This window comes from Diadema antillarum, unplaced genomic scaffold, assembly GCF_040938485.1.
Source record: "Diadema antillarum isolate AM-2024a unplaced genomic scaffold, OU_Dant_1.0 scf00000137, whole genome shotgun sequence".
Classification (NCBI taxonomy): domain Eukaryota; kingdom Metazoa; phylum Echinodermata; class Echinoidea; order Diadematoida; family Diadematidae; genus Diadema; species Diadema antillarum.
The window spans coordinates 1,254,594-1,276,207 of NW_027271026.1; the positions used below are offsets into that span (position 1 = coordinate 1,254,594).

At 41.7% G+C, this 21,614-nt stretch overlaps 1 protein-coding gene across 1 annotated transcript in view; it reads right to left on the reverse strand.

Annotated features, from left to right (window-relative positions):
- The window catches only part of LOC139721066 (focadhesin-like), a 48,769-nt gene extending 31,800 nt beyond the window's left edge, over nucleotides 1-16,969 (reverse strand). Inside the window, exons 1-9 of the mRNA XM_071632395.1 lie at nucleotides 16,852-16,969; nucleotides 12,324-12,488; nucleotides 10,680-10,960; nucleotides 9,651-9,752; nucleotides 9,077-9,284; nucleotides 8,169-8,460; nucleotides 2,776-3,017; nucleotides 1,933-2,196; nucleotides 553-750 (exon numbers count right to left, since the gene is read on the reverse strand). Coding sequence (XP_071488496.1) covers nucleotides 553-750; nucleotides 1,933-2,196; nucleotides 2,776-3,017; nucleotides 8,169-8,460; nucleotides 9,077-9,284; nucleotides 9,651-9,752; nucleotides 10,680-10,960; nucleotides 12,324-12,464 — 1,728 coding nt within the window. The 5' untranslated portion in view covers nucleotides 12,465-12,488; nucleotides 16,852-16,969. The remainder of the gene's footprint in view (nucleotides 1-552; nucleotides 751-1,932; nucleotides 2,197-2,775; nucleotides 3,018-8,168; nucleotides 8,461-9,076; nucleotides 9,285-9,650; nucleotides 9,753-10,679; nucleotides 10,961-12,323; nucleotides 12,489-16,851) is intronic.
- Between the last annotated feature and the right edge of the window lie 4,645 nt (nucleotides 16,970-21,614).

Here is a 21,614-nt window from a genome sequence, read left to right on the forward strand (position 1 = left end):
GCTACTAATAAAACAATGATTATTTTGGTACATATTTTATGATGATGTATTCGTCAATCAGTAGCAAACAAAGCACAGCTTTTCAGTTCCCTGCAAGAAACAGAGCATGGCCACATATGAATTAGAAAGAGTTAGTCCAAAGATAATATAGCCACGGTCTATTACTTGCCAACTGATGTGAAAGCTTGTGTTAATCAATATCATTCAAGAATTCCTCAAGTGCCCGAAACCACCCATCCATTAAAAAAAAAAAAAGTTTTATGCTTCACCATTTTTTGTTTTCATATAGAATATAAAACTATGAAATTCAAAAGAGGTTAAAGGTCAACAAAAGTATATCAGAATTACTTCCGAGACTCACAAGTCTCTTGATTAAGTCTCAGTAGGCCCTCAAATAAATGTAACTTATAAAAGACAAAAATACACATGCAGTGAGCTATTTCAAATCTTTTAGAAAGTTGTCAAAATAATGAGAGCAATAATGCTATACCTTCCACGGAACCATAGACCATTATACACAGAATCTTCAGTCGCTAAAGGGTTAATTCTCACCTGCCGTTCCCACAAGTCTGTAAGGAGATGCAGCATCTTGGGACCGAGATCCTCTGCTGCTATCAGACGGAGAACCCTGTTGGTGATGAATCGATGACAGGCCAGGCGGGGAAGATGCCTCATGAAAGAATCTCCATCAGCAAAGTAGTACTTCATTCTCCCAATGCAGTTCATGGCAAGAAACACAGTTTTGTGGGCCTGCGAGCATGCGACAAGGGCGCCAGACATTCATTTTTGAATTAGTGATCGCACATACACCATGACATCAGCATTCACAAGTCTACTCGGAAGTAGGAGCAGGGAGGTGCTAGGTAGGAGATACAACTCTCATTGTCACAGCGATGAGATGAAATAATAAAGAACAAAAAAGATGCACAACATTACTGAAAAGCTGGGAGTCATAATGCACTTTGCAGTGGCGGATTCAGAGGGGGACGCACAGGGCGCGCGCCTCCTCTTTATGTTTGGTAAAAACAAAAGAAATAAAAAGAAAAAAAGGGGGGTGCGTGTGCCTCCCTTTAAGGAATTCCTAGATCAGCCCCTGCTTTGCGCATGTTTTGCAGACGGAAACAAGTCTCCAAATAGGGTCTGTACGACTACCATCTTGACAAACCTCAGATTGGTACAAATTACTTATTTCTAAACCATTGCAGCTTTTTATTAGGATTGTGCACACTAGATATACCACCTGAGAGAGGCCCACAAGGTAAAATGTTAATATATCACATGTAAAAATATCGATATTGACCCTGTGTATAAATGTGAGGGAGCAAAGAGCATACATATCACATTTGCGATGCATAAAGTCCTTTTTAACCTGGAATCTGCTTAACATCTTGGGAGCTCTAGGGTTGCAAATGCTCTCTGGTGCTAGCCCAGATTTATCTTTTCAAGACAGTGAATGAGGTGTAATCCAAGGGTAGATATCTTTGGCCACATTTATAGGGAAGCTTCCCTACAGACTGACTCACTTGCAAGTTTCTTCAGGTTCAGGGTGTTGTCCATTTTGGGCATGCCATGGTGTTTAGAATATTGCATTTTTTTGTAAGACGTTGAGCAAAAATCCCAGCATGTCCCTGTGACTCACTAGATAACCCCTCATGGACTACCCTGAGCTAGATAGGTTGAGTGCCATTACTTATCACTATTCTTTTCTCCTATAAAGGGAAATGTTTTGTGGATACAGGCATGTCTAAAAGAGCCTTTACCGCATCTTTTGCTTTGCTTTTTTTTTTAAACTCTTCTGGCAAAGAAGAATTCCCTTTGTTTGACAGACACACAAGCTCCTAAGATGATTTGAGAGGGTAACAAGCTATACAGCAGAGTGACGAAAGCACACAATACAGAGACGAGGTGGACTCCGTCTTTCGACACACATACCAGTGGTGGACGTCTTGTGGCAATGCTAACCACCAGAGTGCTAGCTGGTTTCATCAGCTCACAATCAAACGAGTACATGATGGCCACTGCAACGGGAATCACGCGACTCCAGCTCTCATCGCCTTCATCTCCTGCTTGTACTCTGGCCTGTTGGCAGCGCAGCCACTGTCGGGCCTTGTCGATGTTGGACAAGACCACTCTGGTCAGTCGTTCGGTAGCCACAAGGGCTGTGTGCCATGAATGCAAGTGTGGCATGGCTGGTTCCTGGAATGGTAAAGAAATATTACTCAGTCAGTTCAATCCCACGATCAGAGAGTTGCACAGAAGAATGTCACACACAAATTGATCGTCCCACATATGTCTGGTTAAGTGTGTGGACATGCGGAGGGTTAAATAACTGCAAAATGCTTGCTACCACAGATTCTGTGAACATGGCTGGTTATCCAACATGAAAATTACTGTAAAGCAAGAACTTTTAGCAAATTGTAGCCTACAGTCTTTTTCACAGCATTAAATTTTTGCAAATTGCTGCTGGCATTCAATGCACATAGTGTAGAAACAACTTCGCATGTATTTCAATTTTACGGATCTTTAATTTAAATGTCATGAATTAAAATGCACATGAACATTTCTAGTTCTGCAGTATGACTTTAAAACTAGGCTACACACACAACTTTTCAGCAAAGAAACTGAAAAAACAAAAATTTGTTAAAAGTACTTTGAGTATGAAAACTTTGCTGTTACTCTTCCTGTTGTTTTTTGTTGTTGTTGTTCTTGTTTCGTATTTGTTTTTGTTTTTTATCATTTCCAGCTCTTTGCAGTGGATGTGATCCAAATTCTCACCCGATCCCTCCGGCAGTCAACAACAGACGATTCATTTTCTTGGGGCATCTGATCGTTGGCGATCCACTGGACAAAGTCTGTGGCCACTTTTATATTTCCCCTCCTCTGTCCGGCTTCCATTGACTTCATCTCAATGTCTGACTTCATATACATACATGACAACACTTGAGTCAGAGGCCATAGCAGCAGTTTCCAGTTCTCCGTCCCCAAAGCTCCAGTCAACTGCTTCTGCAACATCAGCACTGCATTCGGACGATCCAAAAAACAACAGTTTTGATGAAGAAAATGACAAGTTTTCATGTACAATGTAGGAACTGTTGCAAACACTGCTACTTATCTGAATAAGATTGAATGGCAATGAAACAAGTTTCTACATATGTTTTGAGATTTGAACTGAAACATTAATTTGACACAGCAGTACAATTTTCATGGCAACTGCATGGGTGTATGCAAGGGGGGTCGGGAGGGTCATACAACCCCCCAAATTTTCAAAAGGTCCACTTTTTGTAAAAGACATTCTTGTTTTTTGAGGACTTTTTACCCTACCAGGTATATACAACAGAAAAAAAAGTGACCAGGTGGTGTTCCAGCAAATTGTCAAAAACCTCGTAAATTTTGTAATTAAGTTTTAATATACCATACTGTACCTTATTTCTAAGCCGCACTGCCATGCCGAAAAAGTCACTTTTGTATGCACCAAATGGCCCCATTTTAAGATATAAATTCAAAAACTCCCTACATTGGGAGGGGGGACACCGCCCTCCCACCCCCCTCCCACACCCTTCCCCCGCTCGGTCGCTCCGCTCCCTCGCAAAGGTATAAAGGTCCAAAAATTTTGATTACGACCCCCCCAGAAAAAATCATGAATACACCCTGAAAACTGTCAGATTGTGTCTTGCCACTTGGGACAATTCAGGCTGCATATTTGAATTCTAGATTAGATACATGGAAAAGAAATCAAAAGCAGTATTTAGAAGTGTAAAAAGGGTATCAGTGTTACATTGTACAGTTGACAACAAGGAGCATCTCATGTGAGTTTCCATCACAAAATTATCTATTGATTATGAGATTGAAAGAGGGTGGGGGAATAGTTGATGGAAATAACATATTGTAGACAGGTTGGGCACATCTATCAGCCAAGTTTTGTTGTCATTTGAGTATCAGCTGCAGAGTCATTTGTCATGCCAGAAAGACAGTCTTGAATGTAAACTTTGACCTGTGACCCTTCAAAGTAACATAACATGAATATCCCTAAAGTACAGCTCTGATCAAAGTTTGGTGGCAAATGGAGTAGCAGTTGGAATACATATCTGTCACAAGAGTCCTGAAGGCAAAATTCAACAATTGTAACAAGGGAACTACCAACAATGAGAGTCTGTGTCACCTTCAGCTCTGTCTTAATTACAGGAGAGATGATGAAAAAAAAAATTCAACATTTTCTGATAACTCACTTTTCAGTTGATGGTGATATCTCAAGGTATCAAAATGTTGATTTGAAAAAAAAAAGAGAAGTGTTATACACTACAAAAGAGATGCTGTTTGCTACATAGACATGGGATTAAAGGGAGATTCTCACATTATTCCAAGCATCTATTGATTTATGTGGGAACAAATACACTGATATAATTTCAAATTCAAATTCTTAAGGCCCACGTTGCTGAGAGTCAGAGGGGAGATGACTCGTGATTAAGAATTCCATTCCTAAACATGCTTGCAACCAAGCTCAGCTTGGCAAGTCGAAAAGCACTATGACAAGGTAGTCAGTACTCTACGTGCATCAGAAAATGCCACGCACTGTTTGATTCATAGCTCAGTACATGATGTGCTTGTAGGAGCAACGCTGCCTTCTGAAAGGCCATGCACTGAAAAGCCATGCACGGAGCAAGCTTGTAATGGGGGCTTGGTGCCTGTACCCAGCTTTGTTTTGGGTTTGTTAACATTTCACTGTGTAGATACATGTATTCTTTTGAAAGACATTAACCGCTATTATAAAATGGGTTCAAGAATGTAGCCAATTGGAAGCGTTGAAATGAGTCACGTGTGCGTGCATTATTTTCTTCAGGTATGCACTAAGAAGAGTCTCTCTTCCACCTCCCTGGCCTGACGTACGTCACAATGTTTTACACTAGCAGTGCGCACTCAATCAGTTGTTACAAGTGCGTCACGCGCTACTATACGCGCTGTCAATCCTGTAAACAACTTCTAGTTCGGGCCGCGGGCTGCCACAACAGCCGGCGGCCTTTCTTGTGCATAACAGTACGTGGCGTACGTATACTCTTATACGTACGTAGAGTACTTATGTGCGGGATTTCCGAGTGCGACGTGCGTAAATGTTTGGGACGAACATCTTCGGACATCTTGACTTTTGAGCGAGTGCTACATGTAGCTGACTGGTATTGACCCACAAAGGTACGTGAATAATGCTGTTAGTTTTCGACCCATTTTATAAAACAAATGATGCACAGGATTATTTCGTGGCGTTAGTGAAGGTGCGGCGCGCTCGAGAGTATTGACAATGGTGCGACATGCACGAGAACACACTCTATCCTGTGCATCATTAGTATATGATAAAATGGGTTCAAGAATGTAGCCAATTGGAAGCACTGAAATAGTCACATGTGCGTGTATTAATTTCTAACATGCACGGCCTGACGTCACAATGTTTACACTAGCAGTGCGCACTCAATCAGTTGTTACAAGTGCGTCGCACGCTATACGCGCTGTCAATCCTGTAAACAACTTCTAGTTCGGGCTGCCGGCCGGCCTTTTTTGTGTGCATAACATGTGTGGCGTACGTATACTCTTATATGTACAGTACTTAGACGGTCTATATGTGCAGGATTTCCGAGTGCGACGTGCGTAAATGTTTGGGACGAACATCTTCGGACATCTTGACTCTTGAGCGAGTGCTACATGTAGCTGACTGGTATTGACCCACAAAGGTACGTGAAAAATGCTATTAGTTTTCGACCCATTTTATAAAACAAATGATGCACAGGATTATTTCGTGGCGTTAGTGAAGGTCCGGCGCGCTCGAGAGTATTGACAATGGTGCGACATGCACGAGAACACACTCTATCCTGTGCATCATTAGTATATGATAAAATGGGTTCAAGAATGTAGCCAATTGGAAGCACTGAAATAGTCACGTGTGCGTGTATTAATTTCTAACATGCACGGCCTGACGTCACAATGTTTACACTAGCAGTGCGCACTCAATCAGTTGTTACAAGTGCGTCGCACGCTATACGCGCTGTCAATCCTGTAAACAACTTCTAGTTCGGGCTGCCGGCCGGCCTTTTTTGTGTGCATAACATGTGTGGCGTACGTATACTCTTATATGTACAGTACTTAGACGGTCTATATGTGCAGGATTTCCGAGTGCGACGTGCGTAAATGTTTGGGATGAACATCTTCGGACATCTTGACTCTTGAGCGAGTGCTACATGTAGCTGACTGGTATTGACCCACAAAGGTACATGAAAAATGCTGTTAGTTTTCGACCCATTTTATAAAACAAATGATGCACAGGATTATTTCATGGCGTTAGTGGAGATGTAGTGCACTCGAGGGTATTTACAATTGTGAAACATGCACGAGGCGAATATCCTGTGCATCATTTGTATATTACGTTATGCCACAATGTGTAAGGTGGTGCCTTGTAATGTATGGACCCTTTTTATCCCCTTCCTTCCGCAATTTTCTGAGTGCCTTAAATGCCCCCAAACGAGATTCTTTTTGCCCGTTGGCAGGGAACGTATAGGTTGGTAATCCACCTGTCAAAGGCAGTCAAGCAGTACATGTATTCCTCTTTCCACGGTCAACTACATGTGCCAGTGAACAATGGAAATATCAATCAGGTGCGAGGTATAAATAGAGCGTGTGCTGATGGGCTCACAGAATCTTTTGTTCTACACAAAACCAGGCACCTGAATAGGGTGACTGGGGTCAGCGAACACAGAAATCTACTGAGCTCAGCTTTGATCGCCATGTACATGTTCATACGAGGTTTACAGCAAAACAAGCGCAAACTAAATCAGAAACTAGATATATCGCTACGGCGACTGATATGCCTCCGCCATAATGCATGGTTCTCCTAATAGGTCTATAGTACAATGTCTTGACAATGTGTGATGACAGTTTCAAACAATTGGCAAAATATTAAAATGACAGGTTTGACACAAATGTGCTGAATGTTCACTTTCCTAGAACTAGGTTCAATTGGATGAATGATTAAAATGTCAGAGTGCAGGTATTTGGGGAACTGATGATTTTTACTTGACTTTTGACCCTTTTATAAGTTTATGCATTGAGTAATTTTTCAAGGTAGTGAGAAAAAGTATAATTTCAGTATCAAATGGGAAAATAGCATTATCTAAACCTGGCCTTTGACCTTTGACCTCACAGTTCCAAAGAGAATCACTGTTAGGTTGAACATGCATAAACATGGAAGTTTCATGATGATACCTTGAGTTACTTTTGAGATATGGAGGAAAAAGTGCAATTCTGCACTTTCACTTGACCTTTGACCTTTTGGCAAGAAACTTCCCACAGAATATATATTGGGTAATACATGTATACATCAAGTTTAAAAAAAACAAACCTTCATTCATTGCATAAATATAAGGAAAGTAGTGATATTTTGAGGAGTTGACCTTGACCTTTGACCCCCTGACCTTTGACCCATGACCCCCAACTTCCCTAGATAATCACTGCCCATCGGTACAAGCATATATACTAAGTTCCACGAAGATACCTTGAACCATTTACGAGATATGGAGAAAAACATGAAATTTCAACTTTTTTTCCACAAAATAACCTGTGACCTTTGACCTTTGACCCTGTGACCCTAAAATACACACAAAGTATTATCCCCCAAGGATATACCCTCATACCAAGTTTGATGTAAAACCACCACACGGTTCTTGAGATATCGACAAAAACAAAACGGGACGGACGGACGGACGGACGGACGGACGGACGACCCGAAAACATAATGCCTCCGGCCACTTCGTTGCGGAGGCATAAAAAAAGGTAAATGATATTGTGATATATGCATTTTTCCAACAGAAGGAGAACAAATGCTGATAGAATAAACTCTTATCTTTTTATCAAACCCATTTTCTGGGCATTATAACAAAAAGAAATATAAATTTAGGCCACGAAAGCAGGCACTCATGTCTTCATCTTGGGAACCTGGTATACCAGGTTCCTGTATATCAGTTGCTCCCACGAGAACCTGGTATACCACGTTCCCGTAAGGAATGGGTTAATCTTTTTTTTTTTGGTGGGGGGGGGGGGGGTCTTACTCAGATTTTACAACATAGTTTTAGTAGCTACGCTTGGGCACACACAGGCACAAACCCACAAAGATGGGAGATCACACCACTTACACAAGTCAAGGAGGTAGTGCTGCTCACGCACAGAGCTGCCAAGAAGCAGATCTCCCACCAAACAGATCATGACGCCATCTCCACACTGCAAGCCTCGCTGGCAAGCCCTCGACAGGTGGCTGAGCACGCTGCTCATGTCCATACCTTTCCCCCGCAGGCACTGGGCTAGGCAGAGGGAGTGGTGGAACAACTGCCTCAGAAGATTAGCGTCAACAAACTGAGGCCTGGAAGCCAAGGTCCCCATGACAACGCTCACCATATGCACCGCCTCGAGAATTGCTTCTGTGTCGGTCTATAGAGGACAATAATTGGTGAAGTATGAATTTTAAGGCAATCTTTTATGCATACGGGCCGGTACTTGATGAACCTTGGTTACACTTAACATACCTGGAGGGAGTTTCATAAAGCTGTTCATAAAGTTACGAACAACTTACAAGCAACTGGTGATCAGTTCTTGTGCTGAATTATGGAAATTCTGATATGTACAGCACATCAGAACTGATCACCAGTCGCTCATAAGTTGTTCGTAACTTTACGAACAGCTTTATGAAACAGGGCCCAGAAATATCTCTTGCATGTCAGTGTCTCTTTCAGGTTGAGTTTTCACAACTTTTTCAAACATTTCCTTCGGTAAAACTTCTCCAGATCACAAATAGAAATTGTCTTTCACCAATTCCGCAGCATCAGGACTTTAACTTCTAGAACATTATGTCATGCAAAAATATTCGCGCAAGCTTCTGGTTGCGCGAAATGCACGAAATTTCCACACTGCAAAAATGTAACTTTTACAGTATTCCACGCATATAACACCTGTTGCTACTAACACAGTATAAATCATACAACGTACTAATCAAATTCAAGGGCATTATACACATGGAGATTACTGGGTTTTGTTTTGTTTTTCTAACCTGAACACAGGAGAGGAATGCCAGGAGATATCTTACAACCTCCTGGGGAAAGAGGGATCCTGGTGGGGTGGAGCTGAGTCCAGAGCAGGCCTCCTGAAGGCATGTCATCAAGAGCATGCGAAATGACCCTGTCCTTGGATTAACATTTGGCTCTAATAGCACACTCTGGAGAAACGGTTTCAGCATGTACAGCACTTCAACATTCAACCTGAAAAAAAAAACACACAACAAAACGAAAACAAAACAAAACCCATATATATGTCAGGAAATCTTACACATAAGTAATGCACTTTACATATCACAAATTTACAAAACTGTGAGGTATCTTTGATCAGAAGAGTGCATTTCAAAACATACCACAAAATGACCTGTGACCTTTTGTGGATCTTATGATGCAAGGTCAAACAATACAGACATACATTTCTTCATTTGTTTCTATAAGGCAAGTTTGTCACTGAAATGACCCACAATTAACCTGTTCCATACTGAATTCTGAAATCCCCATAGACTTAATGCACAGGCCACTAGGTTTACATAGGGAATGGGTTAACATGGGTAACAATGACTACTTCACCTGTCGTCTTCTTGTGACAGCAAGGCACGGACCTCTGAGAGTAGAGATGGCCAGCACTCCGGTCTGCTGCGGAGCATGGAGATGAAGGGATGGGGCGGCTTTCTGGGGGAAATGGAGAGACGGGATGAAGAGATACAACACTGACATCTCCCTTCCTGCTACACAAGAAATGGCATTGCACAGAGTGTTCGATCCAACGCACAAACAAAGCTCCATATGAAACCGTTTCTGTACCAACAGAGTACCAAAATGATGATGTCACAGTCTTTTGTTATAGCTTGGGTTGGAACCAGGTGCAAGCATGGCTAGCAACAATAAAGGTGAGGTTGTTCAGAGCCAGTTTCCATGGCAATGAATGGTCAGGAAAATTACTGTGTAAGAAAGAACAGGGGGGTGTTTCATCAATTTAGTCAGCGCTGACAAGTTGTCAGTCTCTGACAATATCAGTAAAATCCTTGGTTTTGATTGGTTGAGATGTTCTGGTCACTGACTGTTACCATGGTGATTGTCAGAGACTGACAACTTGTCAGTACTGACAACTTTCATGAAACGGTACCCTGGACTTTAATGTCAAACATGCGGTAGGAAAAAAGAGAGAATGCTAGTGGTCTTCTGACTCCTCTGTGTGTTGCAATGTATGATAAAAACATTACAATTAGACAGCTTCAATGTGTAATGGCATACAATGCACATTAATATGCGATCAAAGAACAGCAGATACTATAAAAGGTACGTGTCTGCATAAATGTACACAACATGCAACAAAGATCTATGATGAACACTGATCATAATGCTTACTGTCATCCCATATCACTCCAAAGGCATCTCAGAATGATTTTACACTTGGAAAGGGTGCAGATATTGAAAACAGTCATTGATTTTAATAATTACTTAAATTTGTCAGGCAATCTGGAAACCTGAACCATCAGCCCTTGTTCCTTCACAGCATTGGCTCAAAAAGGCCAGCTCACTGCTAAGATATAGGATGAAGTTGCTTCCACTAGAACTACGACAGTGACTAAATCTAACCTCATAGAGTAATACTGCTGAGATGTGGGGACCACCTCCCCTCCTGCACCCATCTGGGCGTAGACCGCACGCTTCACAACCATCAGCAGCATGTCGCTCACTGTGCCCACAATGGGCGGCATGCTATTGCACACTGGCAGGAGGTTGATTAGGTTGGTGAGCAGGTACTCGTAGGCTAGGATTCCATCGTCACACAGTTCAAAGAGGCAGTGGGCACAGAGAGAGCTGATAGAGGGCGTTCCATCTCGACACATACCCCACAGCAGCTCAAGCTCATCGATCTAGTTTGTAATACAGGTTAAAAAAAATGGTGGCAAAAACACACTGGGGAAAGCAAGAGTTCATCAAACCTTTTCTAAATCTACCCTATTCTAACCGATCAACTCTTGATGAATGACAAAAAAACAAATACAAAAACAAAACCAAAGCCCAACCCAAATCAACATGCAAACAAACTTCATCCCTCTCATCCCCCAAACTTAACCCGTTGAGGACAGGCTGATTTTGTTACAACATGCATTTCCCATAGACATTAGTATACTCTGTATTAGTATTAGTATACTCGGGACTCCTCCTTTTTCATGGGTTAATAAGACACATCTTACACCAAAAATCTAAAATTATACATGTACACAGTGAGTGCTATATTTCACATTGTATGAGGAGACAGCATTGTGTGTGACTGACGTAAGAAGGGCTGCACATAACTTACTTAAATTGTCAAGATAAAAACCCTAGCAACAGCACCTGTGAAGACTCTTTGACAAAGTTATTTGGAATGTACTACCTATTTTTGATGGAAATAACAAAAATGATGATAATATTATAATAATAGGAATGATAATAATGATATCAATTATATTAATTCATTCTTAGAGTTGCTTTTCCATTATCGGCACTGCTCTTCTAATGGACTCTGCTATTGTCATTGCTCTAGACTTTTACCAGGAGGCCCCTTTCACATCTTGGTCAAAATGGTAGATTACTATTAAAGCATGTTTCCTGCTAACGCAAAAATGTTCGTAGTACATTAATTTTCACGTTTTTCATGCAACTTCTGGCTAGCAAAAATTCTAAAATCTGCAAAAATATGTTCACAATTTTCTCTGCATATTGTAAAATGGGTTGACAATTGTGCAGCACAAATTCAAGAATATGTTTCTGACCCACTCAGCATGAAAAATTAGTCACACAAAAATATGGATGTTTACAGTATCACTATTATGTTCAGTCTCCAGATCAAGGCATTAATGACATGTGCTATAACATGGAAATTTTTGTGCGATGTGAAGCTAGCATGAAAATAAAAGTGCGCATATATTTTTGCTCGCTATATGTAATATGATTCTAGATTTTGATCCTGCAGAATAGAAAATATGCAAAATTCATCTCACCCGGCAATGCATGAAAAATCACTCACACAAAAATTTCTGCTTTTACAGTATTGATCTGGTAAATGTTCACATCAGAAATCAAGTACTGTTCTCAGATACAAAAAGAAATCAGAGCAGTGTGTCAACACAACACAGAACACTGAGTAAACAAGGCAATATCAAAGTTCTAAATAATTTCATCGATGATTCATATCATAAAAACTGGACTTATCTATACCAGCTCGGCTCCGGCATTTTGTAGTGTACTCACCCTAGCGGTTGCTGCAATTATTGGTTCACTAGAGCTTGACTGTGAAGACTTCTTCTTTTTTATTGTTTTTACGATTTCCTTCAGAGCTGAGCACTGGTACTGCACGGAGTTAAACTCCAACTTTTCCTTTATTGTTTCCATCTCCACAAGTTGTTAATGCTCCAACTGCACAGAACAAAGGATACAACAACGATGAAAATAAGGAGCACACATGGTCATATTATGAACAATAATACCCTCAAAACATGGGATCAGCCTTAGTAAATTCGAACAAATAAAAAAAACAAAAAGAAAATCACAAAATATGAACATACAGTGTATCTCTTTGCCTTTTGCTTGAAGTTGTTGTATGATTGTATTAAATAATAATAATATTTAATAATCTGTTGTGTTACTATCATAAACAACTCAACACTCAGAAACAGATTCTAACATTAACAATAGTCATCCCAGCCCAGAGGACCTAGAATGCGCTTCTTCTTCTTCTTCTTCTTGCCTAGTGCAAAGTTGTGGTCTTTCTGATCTGTACACTCGTATCATACGCATTGAAGGCTGGGTCAGAATCTTTCAGCCAGCACCATGCCAGGACCTGGCAGGAGGAGTGAGGCTGCGGAGCTGCTGGCAGTCCATCCTCCCGCCTGGCGATGAATTGTGCAGTCTTCCACCGGGTGGTTTGCCAGCTGTGCTTACCTGCAGTTACTTTTTACTTTAGCCATGGTTCATCATACATATACACGTACATGTAACAAAAGGTTAGGCTATGGTTTACACAATCCTGCACTTTTTTACAAACTACAGATCAAGCATGGCAAGTGAGGTGTAAACGTGGAAATTTATGCAAATGGTAGACAGATGGTATCTGTCCCTTCACGGTGGGCTTCTTGAATCTTATGTGACGCTGGGACAGGGGCTGACCTAACCCCGAGGCACTCCTTGTACACCAGAGGCCGCAGGGTTTTTCAGTGTGTGTGTGTGTGGGGGGGGGGGGGGGGGGGGGGGGCTTCGGGACTGGGGGCGTCAAGGTCCTTGTACACCAGGGGCCGCGGGGGTTTTCAGCGTGGGGGGGGGGGGTTCGGGACCGATTGGGGGGTGTCGAGGTCCTTGTACCCCAGGGGCCATTGGGTTTTCAGTGGGGGGGGGGGGGGGGGGCTTCGGTACCGTTGTGATTATTTTCTTGATTTTTTTTTTAAAGTTTTTTGTTTTGTTTTTTCTGATGAGCCAAGAGTGTAAGGGAGGTGCAGCCCCCTGGTTAAACGACCCCTGTGAGAGCCAAACACGAAGCATTGGGGCTGGTCTTCTCTTCTTCTTCTTCCGGGTGAAGTACTAACCTCTGGAAAGAGTATTTTCGTACTTTGTGCAGTGCTGAAACTAGTGTGCCACGCTGCATCGTTTGATGCTTTTTTGTTGTTGTTGTTGTTGCAATTGATGTCATATACACTATAAAAAGTAAAAAGTGCTCTTTGTGCAAGTAAAATTAGCTCCTCTTCCAACTAGATTTGACGCAGTGTCACCCCGACCAGCTGCCTCCTAAACTGTTCGAGGGAAGAAGCAGCTGTCACACTGATGGGGAGCTGGTTCCAGGAGAGTATGACACTTGGGAAGAAGGAGTTTTGAAAGCCAGAGGTCCTGCAGAATTGTTGTCGATATTGAGTAGGTCTTCGTCCAGATGATCGTGTTACCGGGTAAATGTAAGGTGGTTCAGGTGGAATAGCAATCAGTTGATTAGACAGAAAGATCCGTCTGTCCGGAGGACTCTTTTTATATTTTGCCATTAACGCTGTCCTCCGTAGACAGACGGAAGGTTGCAGTACCCATTGCTGTGTGGATGTTCTTAACCACTATCTCTATGGAAAATTGGGTGAGGTACCTCACCCTTCTCGATTGCGTCTAATTCACGGCCCTAGGTCGGCAAATTTAAGCTTGTATAGTGAAATTAGCTTTTTAAGAATACATTAAACTCACCAGATTAATGAATAATCCAAAATTTTAGTAGAATTTTCAACGTAAAACACAGCCTGTCGCGTCGTCACGTTCAAACTGCAGAAACATACACTATGAATCTATTAGCCAATCACATGCGAGGTAGTTTCTACGTGTTTGTTTTACTAAAACACGTACCTCGCATGTGATTGGCTTACAGATTCAAAATGGCGACTTACAGCTTGCGAACGGCGATGTTGCGATATCGATAAAATGTCTGCGTTATAACCGAGTTTATGTGAGTATTTCGATTGCACAATTGAGAAATTTATCCCAAATATTGCTGCATAATGTGTCATGTCATGTCAAACTTGTTTGAATGTAAAAAAGCTGTCTGAAATTTGGTTTATCGTAACGTTTGATCTGTGCGCGACTGCTCCACACAGGAGCCGCAATCATTGACTTCGGTCTGTATACGGAGGGGATCCGTGAAGCCAGACGCAGTCTCCGCGGAACATTCCCCGACGGACAGATACAGACCGATCTTTTGGTCAATCAGTTGATGTAAGATGCGGAACAGCATGATGACTTTCAGCTGGGCCCTTCTTTCTGCAAGAGATTGCCATTTCAAGGAGTGTGGTCACAGTTAGGGCTGACCATACATGTCACAACATCAGATAAGAATGAATGCCGTCAACTGCACCTCTCTAATGTTGATTACCATTTAGTTGCCACTACCTAAAACGCGCGCCGCGATCGGAGATCAGCTGGGGCAACGGATTTTCATCGCTCTCAAAAGACATTCCTAATTCACCTTTACATTAAAAAAGAGGGTGCATAGCAGGACATACAACTTTGTTAACAACCAGGGGTGTTTTTAGCTGCACATATATAGAGTCTAGTGACTTTGTAGACATTTTAATGGCACTGACACTGTATATATATCATGCCTTCACCACACCTGCCCAGATATGCTGAGACATATCTAGTGGAGTGTACAACATGGAAGAAGAAGAAGCCCACCGTGAAGAGACAGGACTCATGAGATAAATTTACCATCGAGATCACCAGGCATCAGTCTTGTTTTGGTCATTGTAACTTGACAGCTAACTATACACAGCCCAGTCGCTGTGCCTGTACATAGGTATGTCGACGTACCATGTACAGCGACTGGGCTGTGTATAGTTACTTGACAGCTAACTATACAGTCTATACACATATATACACAGCCCAGTCGCTGTACGTAGTTACAGCGTCTGGTCGGGTAACTATACACAGCCCAGTCGCTGTACATACAACAACAAAAAAAGTGTAGGTACGTCGCGACAGCGTTTACAGTGTCTGGTCGGGCTACTTGACAGCCAAAACTCCAAAATAAAACTGAGCTCCTAAGTCCCAGTCCTAGCTCCTTACTCCAACCATTGCCACCTGAACAGCCCATCCACGGTATATACGGTAGTACTAGTAGCATTACATGCGGTATCAAACATATCAGTTCGGGAAACCCACTCACAAGGGGGGCCCCTCCTTATAAGTAACCCGTCCCCCTTATAAGTAACCCCGTCCCCCTTATAAGTAACCCCCGGGGCACCCCTTATAAGGAGTCTCCACGCTTTTTTGCAATGCAACGCGAAAATGAAAGGACTGCGGCAATTCGCTTGATTATGTCCATAAAGCTTCACAAGTTTCCTAGTTACTCAAGAAATTTGAGCAAAATCGGTTTGAGGCATCATATCTAAAATCATGGATTTAAATGCGATGTCCAAAGACCCATGCGAATGCTGAAATGCGAGCGATTACTGGCGCGAGTGTCGCCAGGCGCGGCGGCGCGGCAATGCTTGAGTGCAGACGTGGCGACTGAGTACGAGAGAGTCTCCGTACTCAGTCGCCACGTCTGCACTCAAGCATTGCCGCGCCGCCGCGCCTGGCGACACTCGCGCCAGTAATCGCTCGCATTTCAGCATTCGCATGGGTCTTTGGACATCGCATTTAAATCCATGATTTTAGATATGATGCCTCAAACCGATTTTGCTCAAATTTCTTGAGTAACTAGGAAACTTGTGAAGCTTTATGGACATAATCAAGCGAATTGCCGCAGTCCTTTCATTTTCGCGTTGCATTGCAAAAAAGCGTGGAGACTCCTTATAAGGGGTGCCCCGGGGGTTACTTATAAGGGGGACGGGGTTACTTATAAGGGGGACGGGTTACTTATAAGGAGGGGCCCCCCTTGTGAGTGGGTTTCCCGAACTGATATTACAACTATTGTCATACATGTAGATTGTGATCCACACAATACATGTTTGTACACAAATGACTTCACACATACGGCCCGAGCTGCTGAGGCCTACTAACGTTACGCCTAATATGTTAGCTACATTGTATAGCGCCCACGGGTGAAACTGGATGAAGGTGGCCTCGCTCGCTCGGCGGCCTCGATGAAATCAAAACTACAGTTTGTACCATACAACTGTACGTGTACTACTAGTAATCTACTCTGCTGCAAGTGCAGTGCAACTCGGCATTCCTCAAATGATTGAAAATACACGTAGCCTAAAGACGAATATAAAATACGAATAATACGAGTGAAAGAAAGAGTATTCAAACATACCGCCAAACTCCACTTAGCTCCGGGCTCCGTCGTGACCCAACGATCGCGATCGCTACGTCTGCTGATGCATTATGTATGGGGGATATGGGGACCGTACCGCGGATCGATGGATGATGATGCGGGCCCAGGTGTGAAGAGTTCTGTACTGTGGCCCAGATTGCAGTGGCGGAGATGCACCTGTGATCGGTCGAGCAGCAGTACCGTGGGCACTGGGTGAGAGAGGGCGCGCTGGTGCTGCCTGTATCAGTGCCGTATGAGAGTCTGGCCAACTCATAAATTGAACGCCATGTCGTTACCCAGCGTACAGTGCGCTTATGGTTTTAGCGTGTGCGCTTTGGGGTTAGCGCAGGCGTCCCAAAGGCGCAAGGCACTGTGTTGCTTGACTTTTTTTTAGAGAGAGGGAGAGAGAGAGAGAGAGAGAGAGAGAGAGGGGGGGGGGGGGGTGTAGGTTGGGGGAGGGACATTCATTCATTCCATCCATGTTGAACAAAGCCAACAATCAATCATTTTTACACATTCAAATAGACACAAGCACACAGGTATATAAACAATAGAGAAGCTGTTTAAAGGACATCAATTTCTGAATAAAAATACGATAAATTATTGCTGTATAAATAAAAGAATTCACAGTATGTCGTGTAGTAAACTTTCACTAGACTGTAGGCCCCTATGCTATATTGTATATTTAGCAAGTTGTCCAGGGAACAAGAATATTGTATAACAAAATGATACAATGTACAACTATATGATATTTACAATTCTAGCTGTACTGTGCACAGACGATAGACGAATTTCACAGTTTTACTGTTTCGCACATAAACAACCATCAATATACCATCCTATTTAGTACCATAAACTGACATGAAGGCCTACTAGTATAAGAAGGCCCTAATTCAAGAGGAATACACCTATGTACAATGGATACAACATGTAACGTCATCGACAAGTGCACAATGGCATGTAAAATGATCTCAAATTGTTTAAAAATAATTTCAAAAAAAGACCTGTAATTGAAAAATTGAACAAGCACAAGTACCTGGATAACATAATAATCATGAGGGATATCCTCAGTGACATCCGTACCAAATATAAACTATGATCAGGACCATTGAATGGATATGAAATGAGTTTCAAAAATGAAAATATCCAAATGGCGACCGGTATACCTCCGCCATAACTTAGCAGATGTAGAGTACGCCTCTACAATGTTACACGACAGTTTCACATATTATTGGCAGAAAAATTTGTCACAAAATTTAATGCGTCGAGTGTTTACTTTCCTTGAACTAGGTGTAAATGGATGAGTTTTATTTAAAAGAGAAGTATTGAGGAATTTGTGCATTTTTTACTCGTAAGTTGACCAATCTATTTTCATGGCAATACTTTAAGCGGTTATTTTACAAATCTGCGGAAATTACTGTCATTTTAGTATTTTCACTTGACCTTTGACCATCATGGCCACAATCTTTCCCTATGCGTCATTGTGTAGTAATGAGCGCATGCAAATACCGCGTTTGGTTTTAAGTTTGTGCATTGGGTATAATCTCCAAGGCACAGTGGATGAACTGGGTAATAATAGATAGTAGAATCTTAACATTTTACCTGACATCGATCCTTGACCTTTGCCACCTCAAGACCCCCAACCCCAACCCCAACCCCCCCCCCCCCCCCCAAAAAAAAAAAAAAAAAAAAAATCACAAGAGAATCACGGTCGGGCAGTAAGTTTCGTCTGGAAATACATGTACTCACCTTCAGAAATATACAGATATGGGGGAAATGGCAGTATTAGATTTTAACCATTATGATTTAGACCGTTCACTTTGAGCATGTTTACACAAATAATATATGCTAAAAAAAAAAACTTCGTCCACTCCCACATGCACACAATCATGTCAAGTTTCATGGCCAACGGTTTCAACAAAATTGATTACGAATGAAGGACAGACAAATGCCTCAGGCGACACTTCGTACGTTATAGCGGTGACATACAATCTTCATGTGAATAAAAACTTGGATAGTCTGAAAGACACCGCGAGGAATCCAAAGAAAAAAAAATATAGCTTTCCCATCACACTCTAATTTCCCACTTCTTTCCTTCGTTTTGGATCTGTCGGAAAGGGGTGCATCATTACACTTGAGCCACGTCGGTTAGCGCAACGCCATGCTGCGCAGGAAAGGCATGACGAAGTTTCAGTTTATCGCAATAAGATATCAAAATATCTTTCGTATACTTCAATAAAATAGACAACGGCAAGGACACTGCACCGTGACTGATATTGGGGATGTCCCAAAGGCAAGCAATATTGACGCGTAGCTGCGCATGTTCAACAATGGGCACTGCGTATGAACTCTGCTCACGCCCGCGTGATTGACTTTGGTAACGACATGGCGCCTGTAGATCACGGGACCAGCTTTTGACCAATCACTGGCTTCAAAACACATAAGCCGAAAACCGAGTTGGCCAGACTCTCTTAACATACGGCACTGGCCTGTATCAGTGCCGGTGTCACAGGCGATCCGTTCCGGCCAGTCGATAAGTTCCCCCGGAACTTATCGGCGGGCTTTGGCCAGTATATCGGATCCCCCGGATCCAATCGGCGGGATTTTTGCCTCACCGCCGATAAGATCCCCCACCGCCGATTCGATCCGGGTCTCTACCGTACAATGTATGCAAAGCGGTAATGGGGAAACACCCCTGCAGTAAAATGTACTCTTCCAGTCTCCCTCTACAGCCAATGAACTTCTCCAAATCTCTCTGACCAGCCAACCGAACGAAGTTGCCAATTTGAAACCCGGACTGCAAAGCGATTCTTTTTTTTTTCCTCCCTTATCTCTTTCGTCGTCATGGTGGCCATGGTACAGTCACAGAACTCTGCTCTGTAGAGTTTTGCACGAAGATCTTGTTGCATTTTTTTTTTACGCACTATAGCTACATATATCTCAGCAATTTGAAGCTAATTTGTGTAAAATGAACTCTGAATTCCTAAAAGAATTGAATTCTCTTTAGTATTGCAGGTTTCTCATTATTTGTTTGTTCTAAACACCATCTTATATTCAAAACTGTACCATCCGTTTCATCTTGAATGCCTTCCCTTTTCATGATAGGGACTGCGGCCCCAAAAAAGATCTTCTGTTAAAAGCTGGGATGGCTAGTAACTGATCATTGGGAATGGGTGGGAATGCTAGGGGGTGATTGTTCCTATCCTTCGGGGATTCATTTAAGAGTACATTTTTTGTTCTGTGAAAATTATTTGCTTCATAATGGTCTCATATTCAAGTAATGAGCAATTTAATGTTTCCGGGTTAGCATGCCTGTATCAGTGACGGGGAATTAAACAGCACATTACTTGAATATGAGACCGTTCTGCAGTAAATAATTTTCATACAACAATAGATAATTATATTAATGTACTCTGTAATAAGTCCCACTAGAATTGGAACAATCATTCCCGAGCATTCCCACTGATTCCCATTGATCAGTTACTAGCCCTCCCCTTGAAAGAAATTAGAGTGCATGCAAAATATGGGGTATCACAAACTCACGTAAATATGTAGGTGATATAATTGTTTGGTGTACAATGATGATGTATGAAAGGATATTATCAAATATATCTATGAGTGGAATAATTATATGAAAGTGATATAGTGGCGATATCCAATGTATAAAGAATTTCCAGAGTGGACAATTTAAGTAATCAATCAATAAATATCCTCTTCCGTTTATTCTGTTCAGCGTGTAGGCATTCTCTCTCCCTCTTTCTCTCCTTCTTCCTTTGATTTTGTTTTTGCTCTAATCCTTTCATACGTATATTCCCTCAGTTTAGTCATGTTATGTTGTTGTGTCTCTGTTGTTTGTTTCATTTTGTCTTATTTTTTATTGCATTATGCATTACGTACTTGTAATTAAAATAAGTATTTTTGTAGATATTTTAGAGTGGTCTAAAATCTACAAGCAATGCTATTAAGTGGACCTCTTAGTTCTCATTTTTACCCTGCAAACATAACTTTGTAATTCCAGTATGTGTGCATATCTTTATTAGTTTGTTAATTACCACTGAATGCCATACTTTGTAATGTATATTTGCTTATGATTGCATTTTTGATTTACTTTGTATTATGTTTTGTTGAAAGAAAAATGAGAATAACATAGATAAATGAAATGAAATCCACATGCATAGCTCCATTTTAGTCCCCTGCATACACATTAACAATTTGTTTGCAGACTATTAGACCAACATTCTTTTTTTGTTTTGAAGTACAGCTGAACAATCATTTTCTTATCAGAACAAAGCTCACTGAAAAAAGAAATGTTTATCCACGCTGTACCCTACCAGAAAAACCTCCCTCTCTCTTCCTTCCCACTTCAAGCAGTCTCTTATAAATGTAGGACCTTTAACTATAGTTTTATCATGCTCTTTCGTTGAACTATTCTTTGAAGTTTTGTCTATGAATAAAGGCTAATCGCACCACACTGTCTGTGCAACGGCTCCAGATGATCGACTCGTACTTTTTGTGCATGCTATTTAGCTAATACATTGTAGGCCCTACAGTAATTCATTTCTTCGCGCTACTTGTACGAGGCTATAATATGATTCATTTAAAGGGAAATTATCAGAACGTAAAAATAGGTTTGTCCTTAATATCATTTAAAAAAATAAAGAAATAGCTTGCTTAGATTTTTTTTTTTAGATTTGGTATAGGCATCCACAATAAACAGATATTATTTTGTTTTTAATGAGGCCTACCTCGCACAATCCGGATAG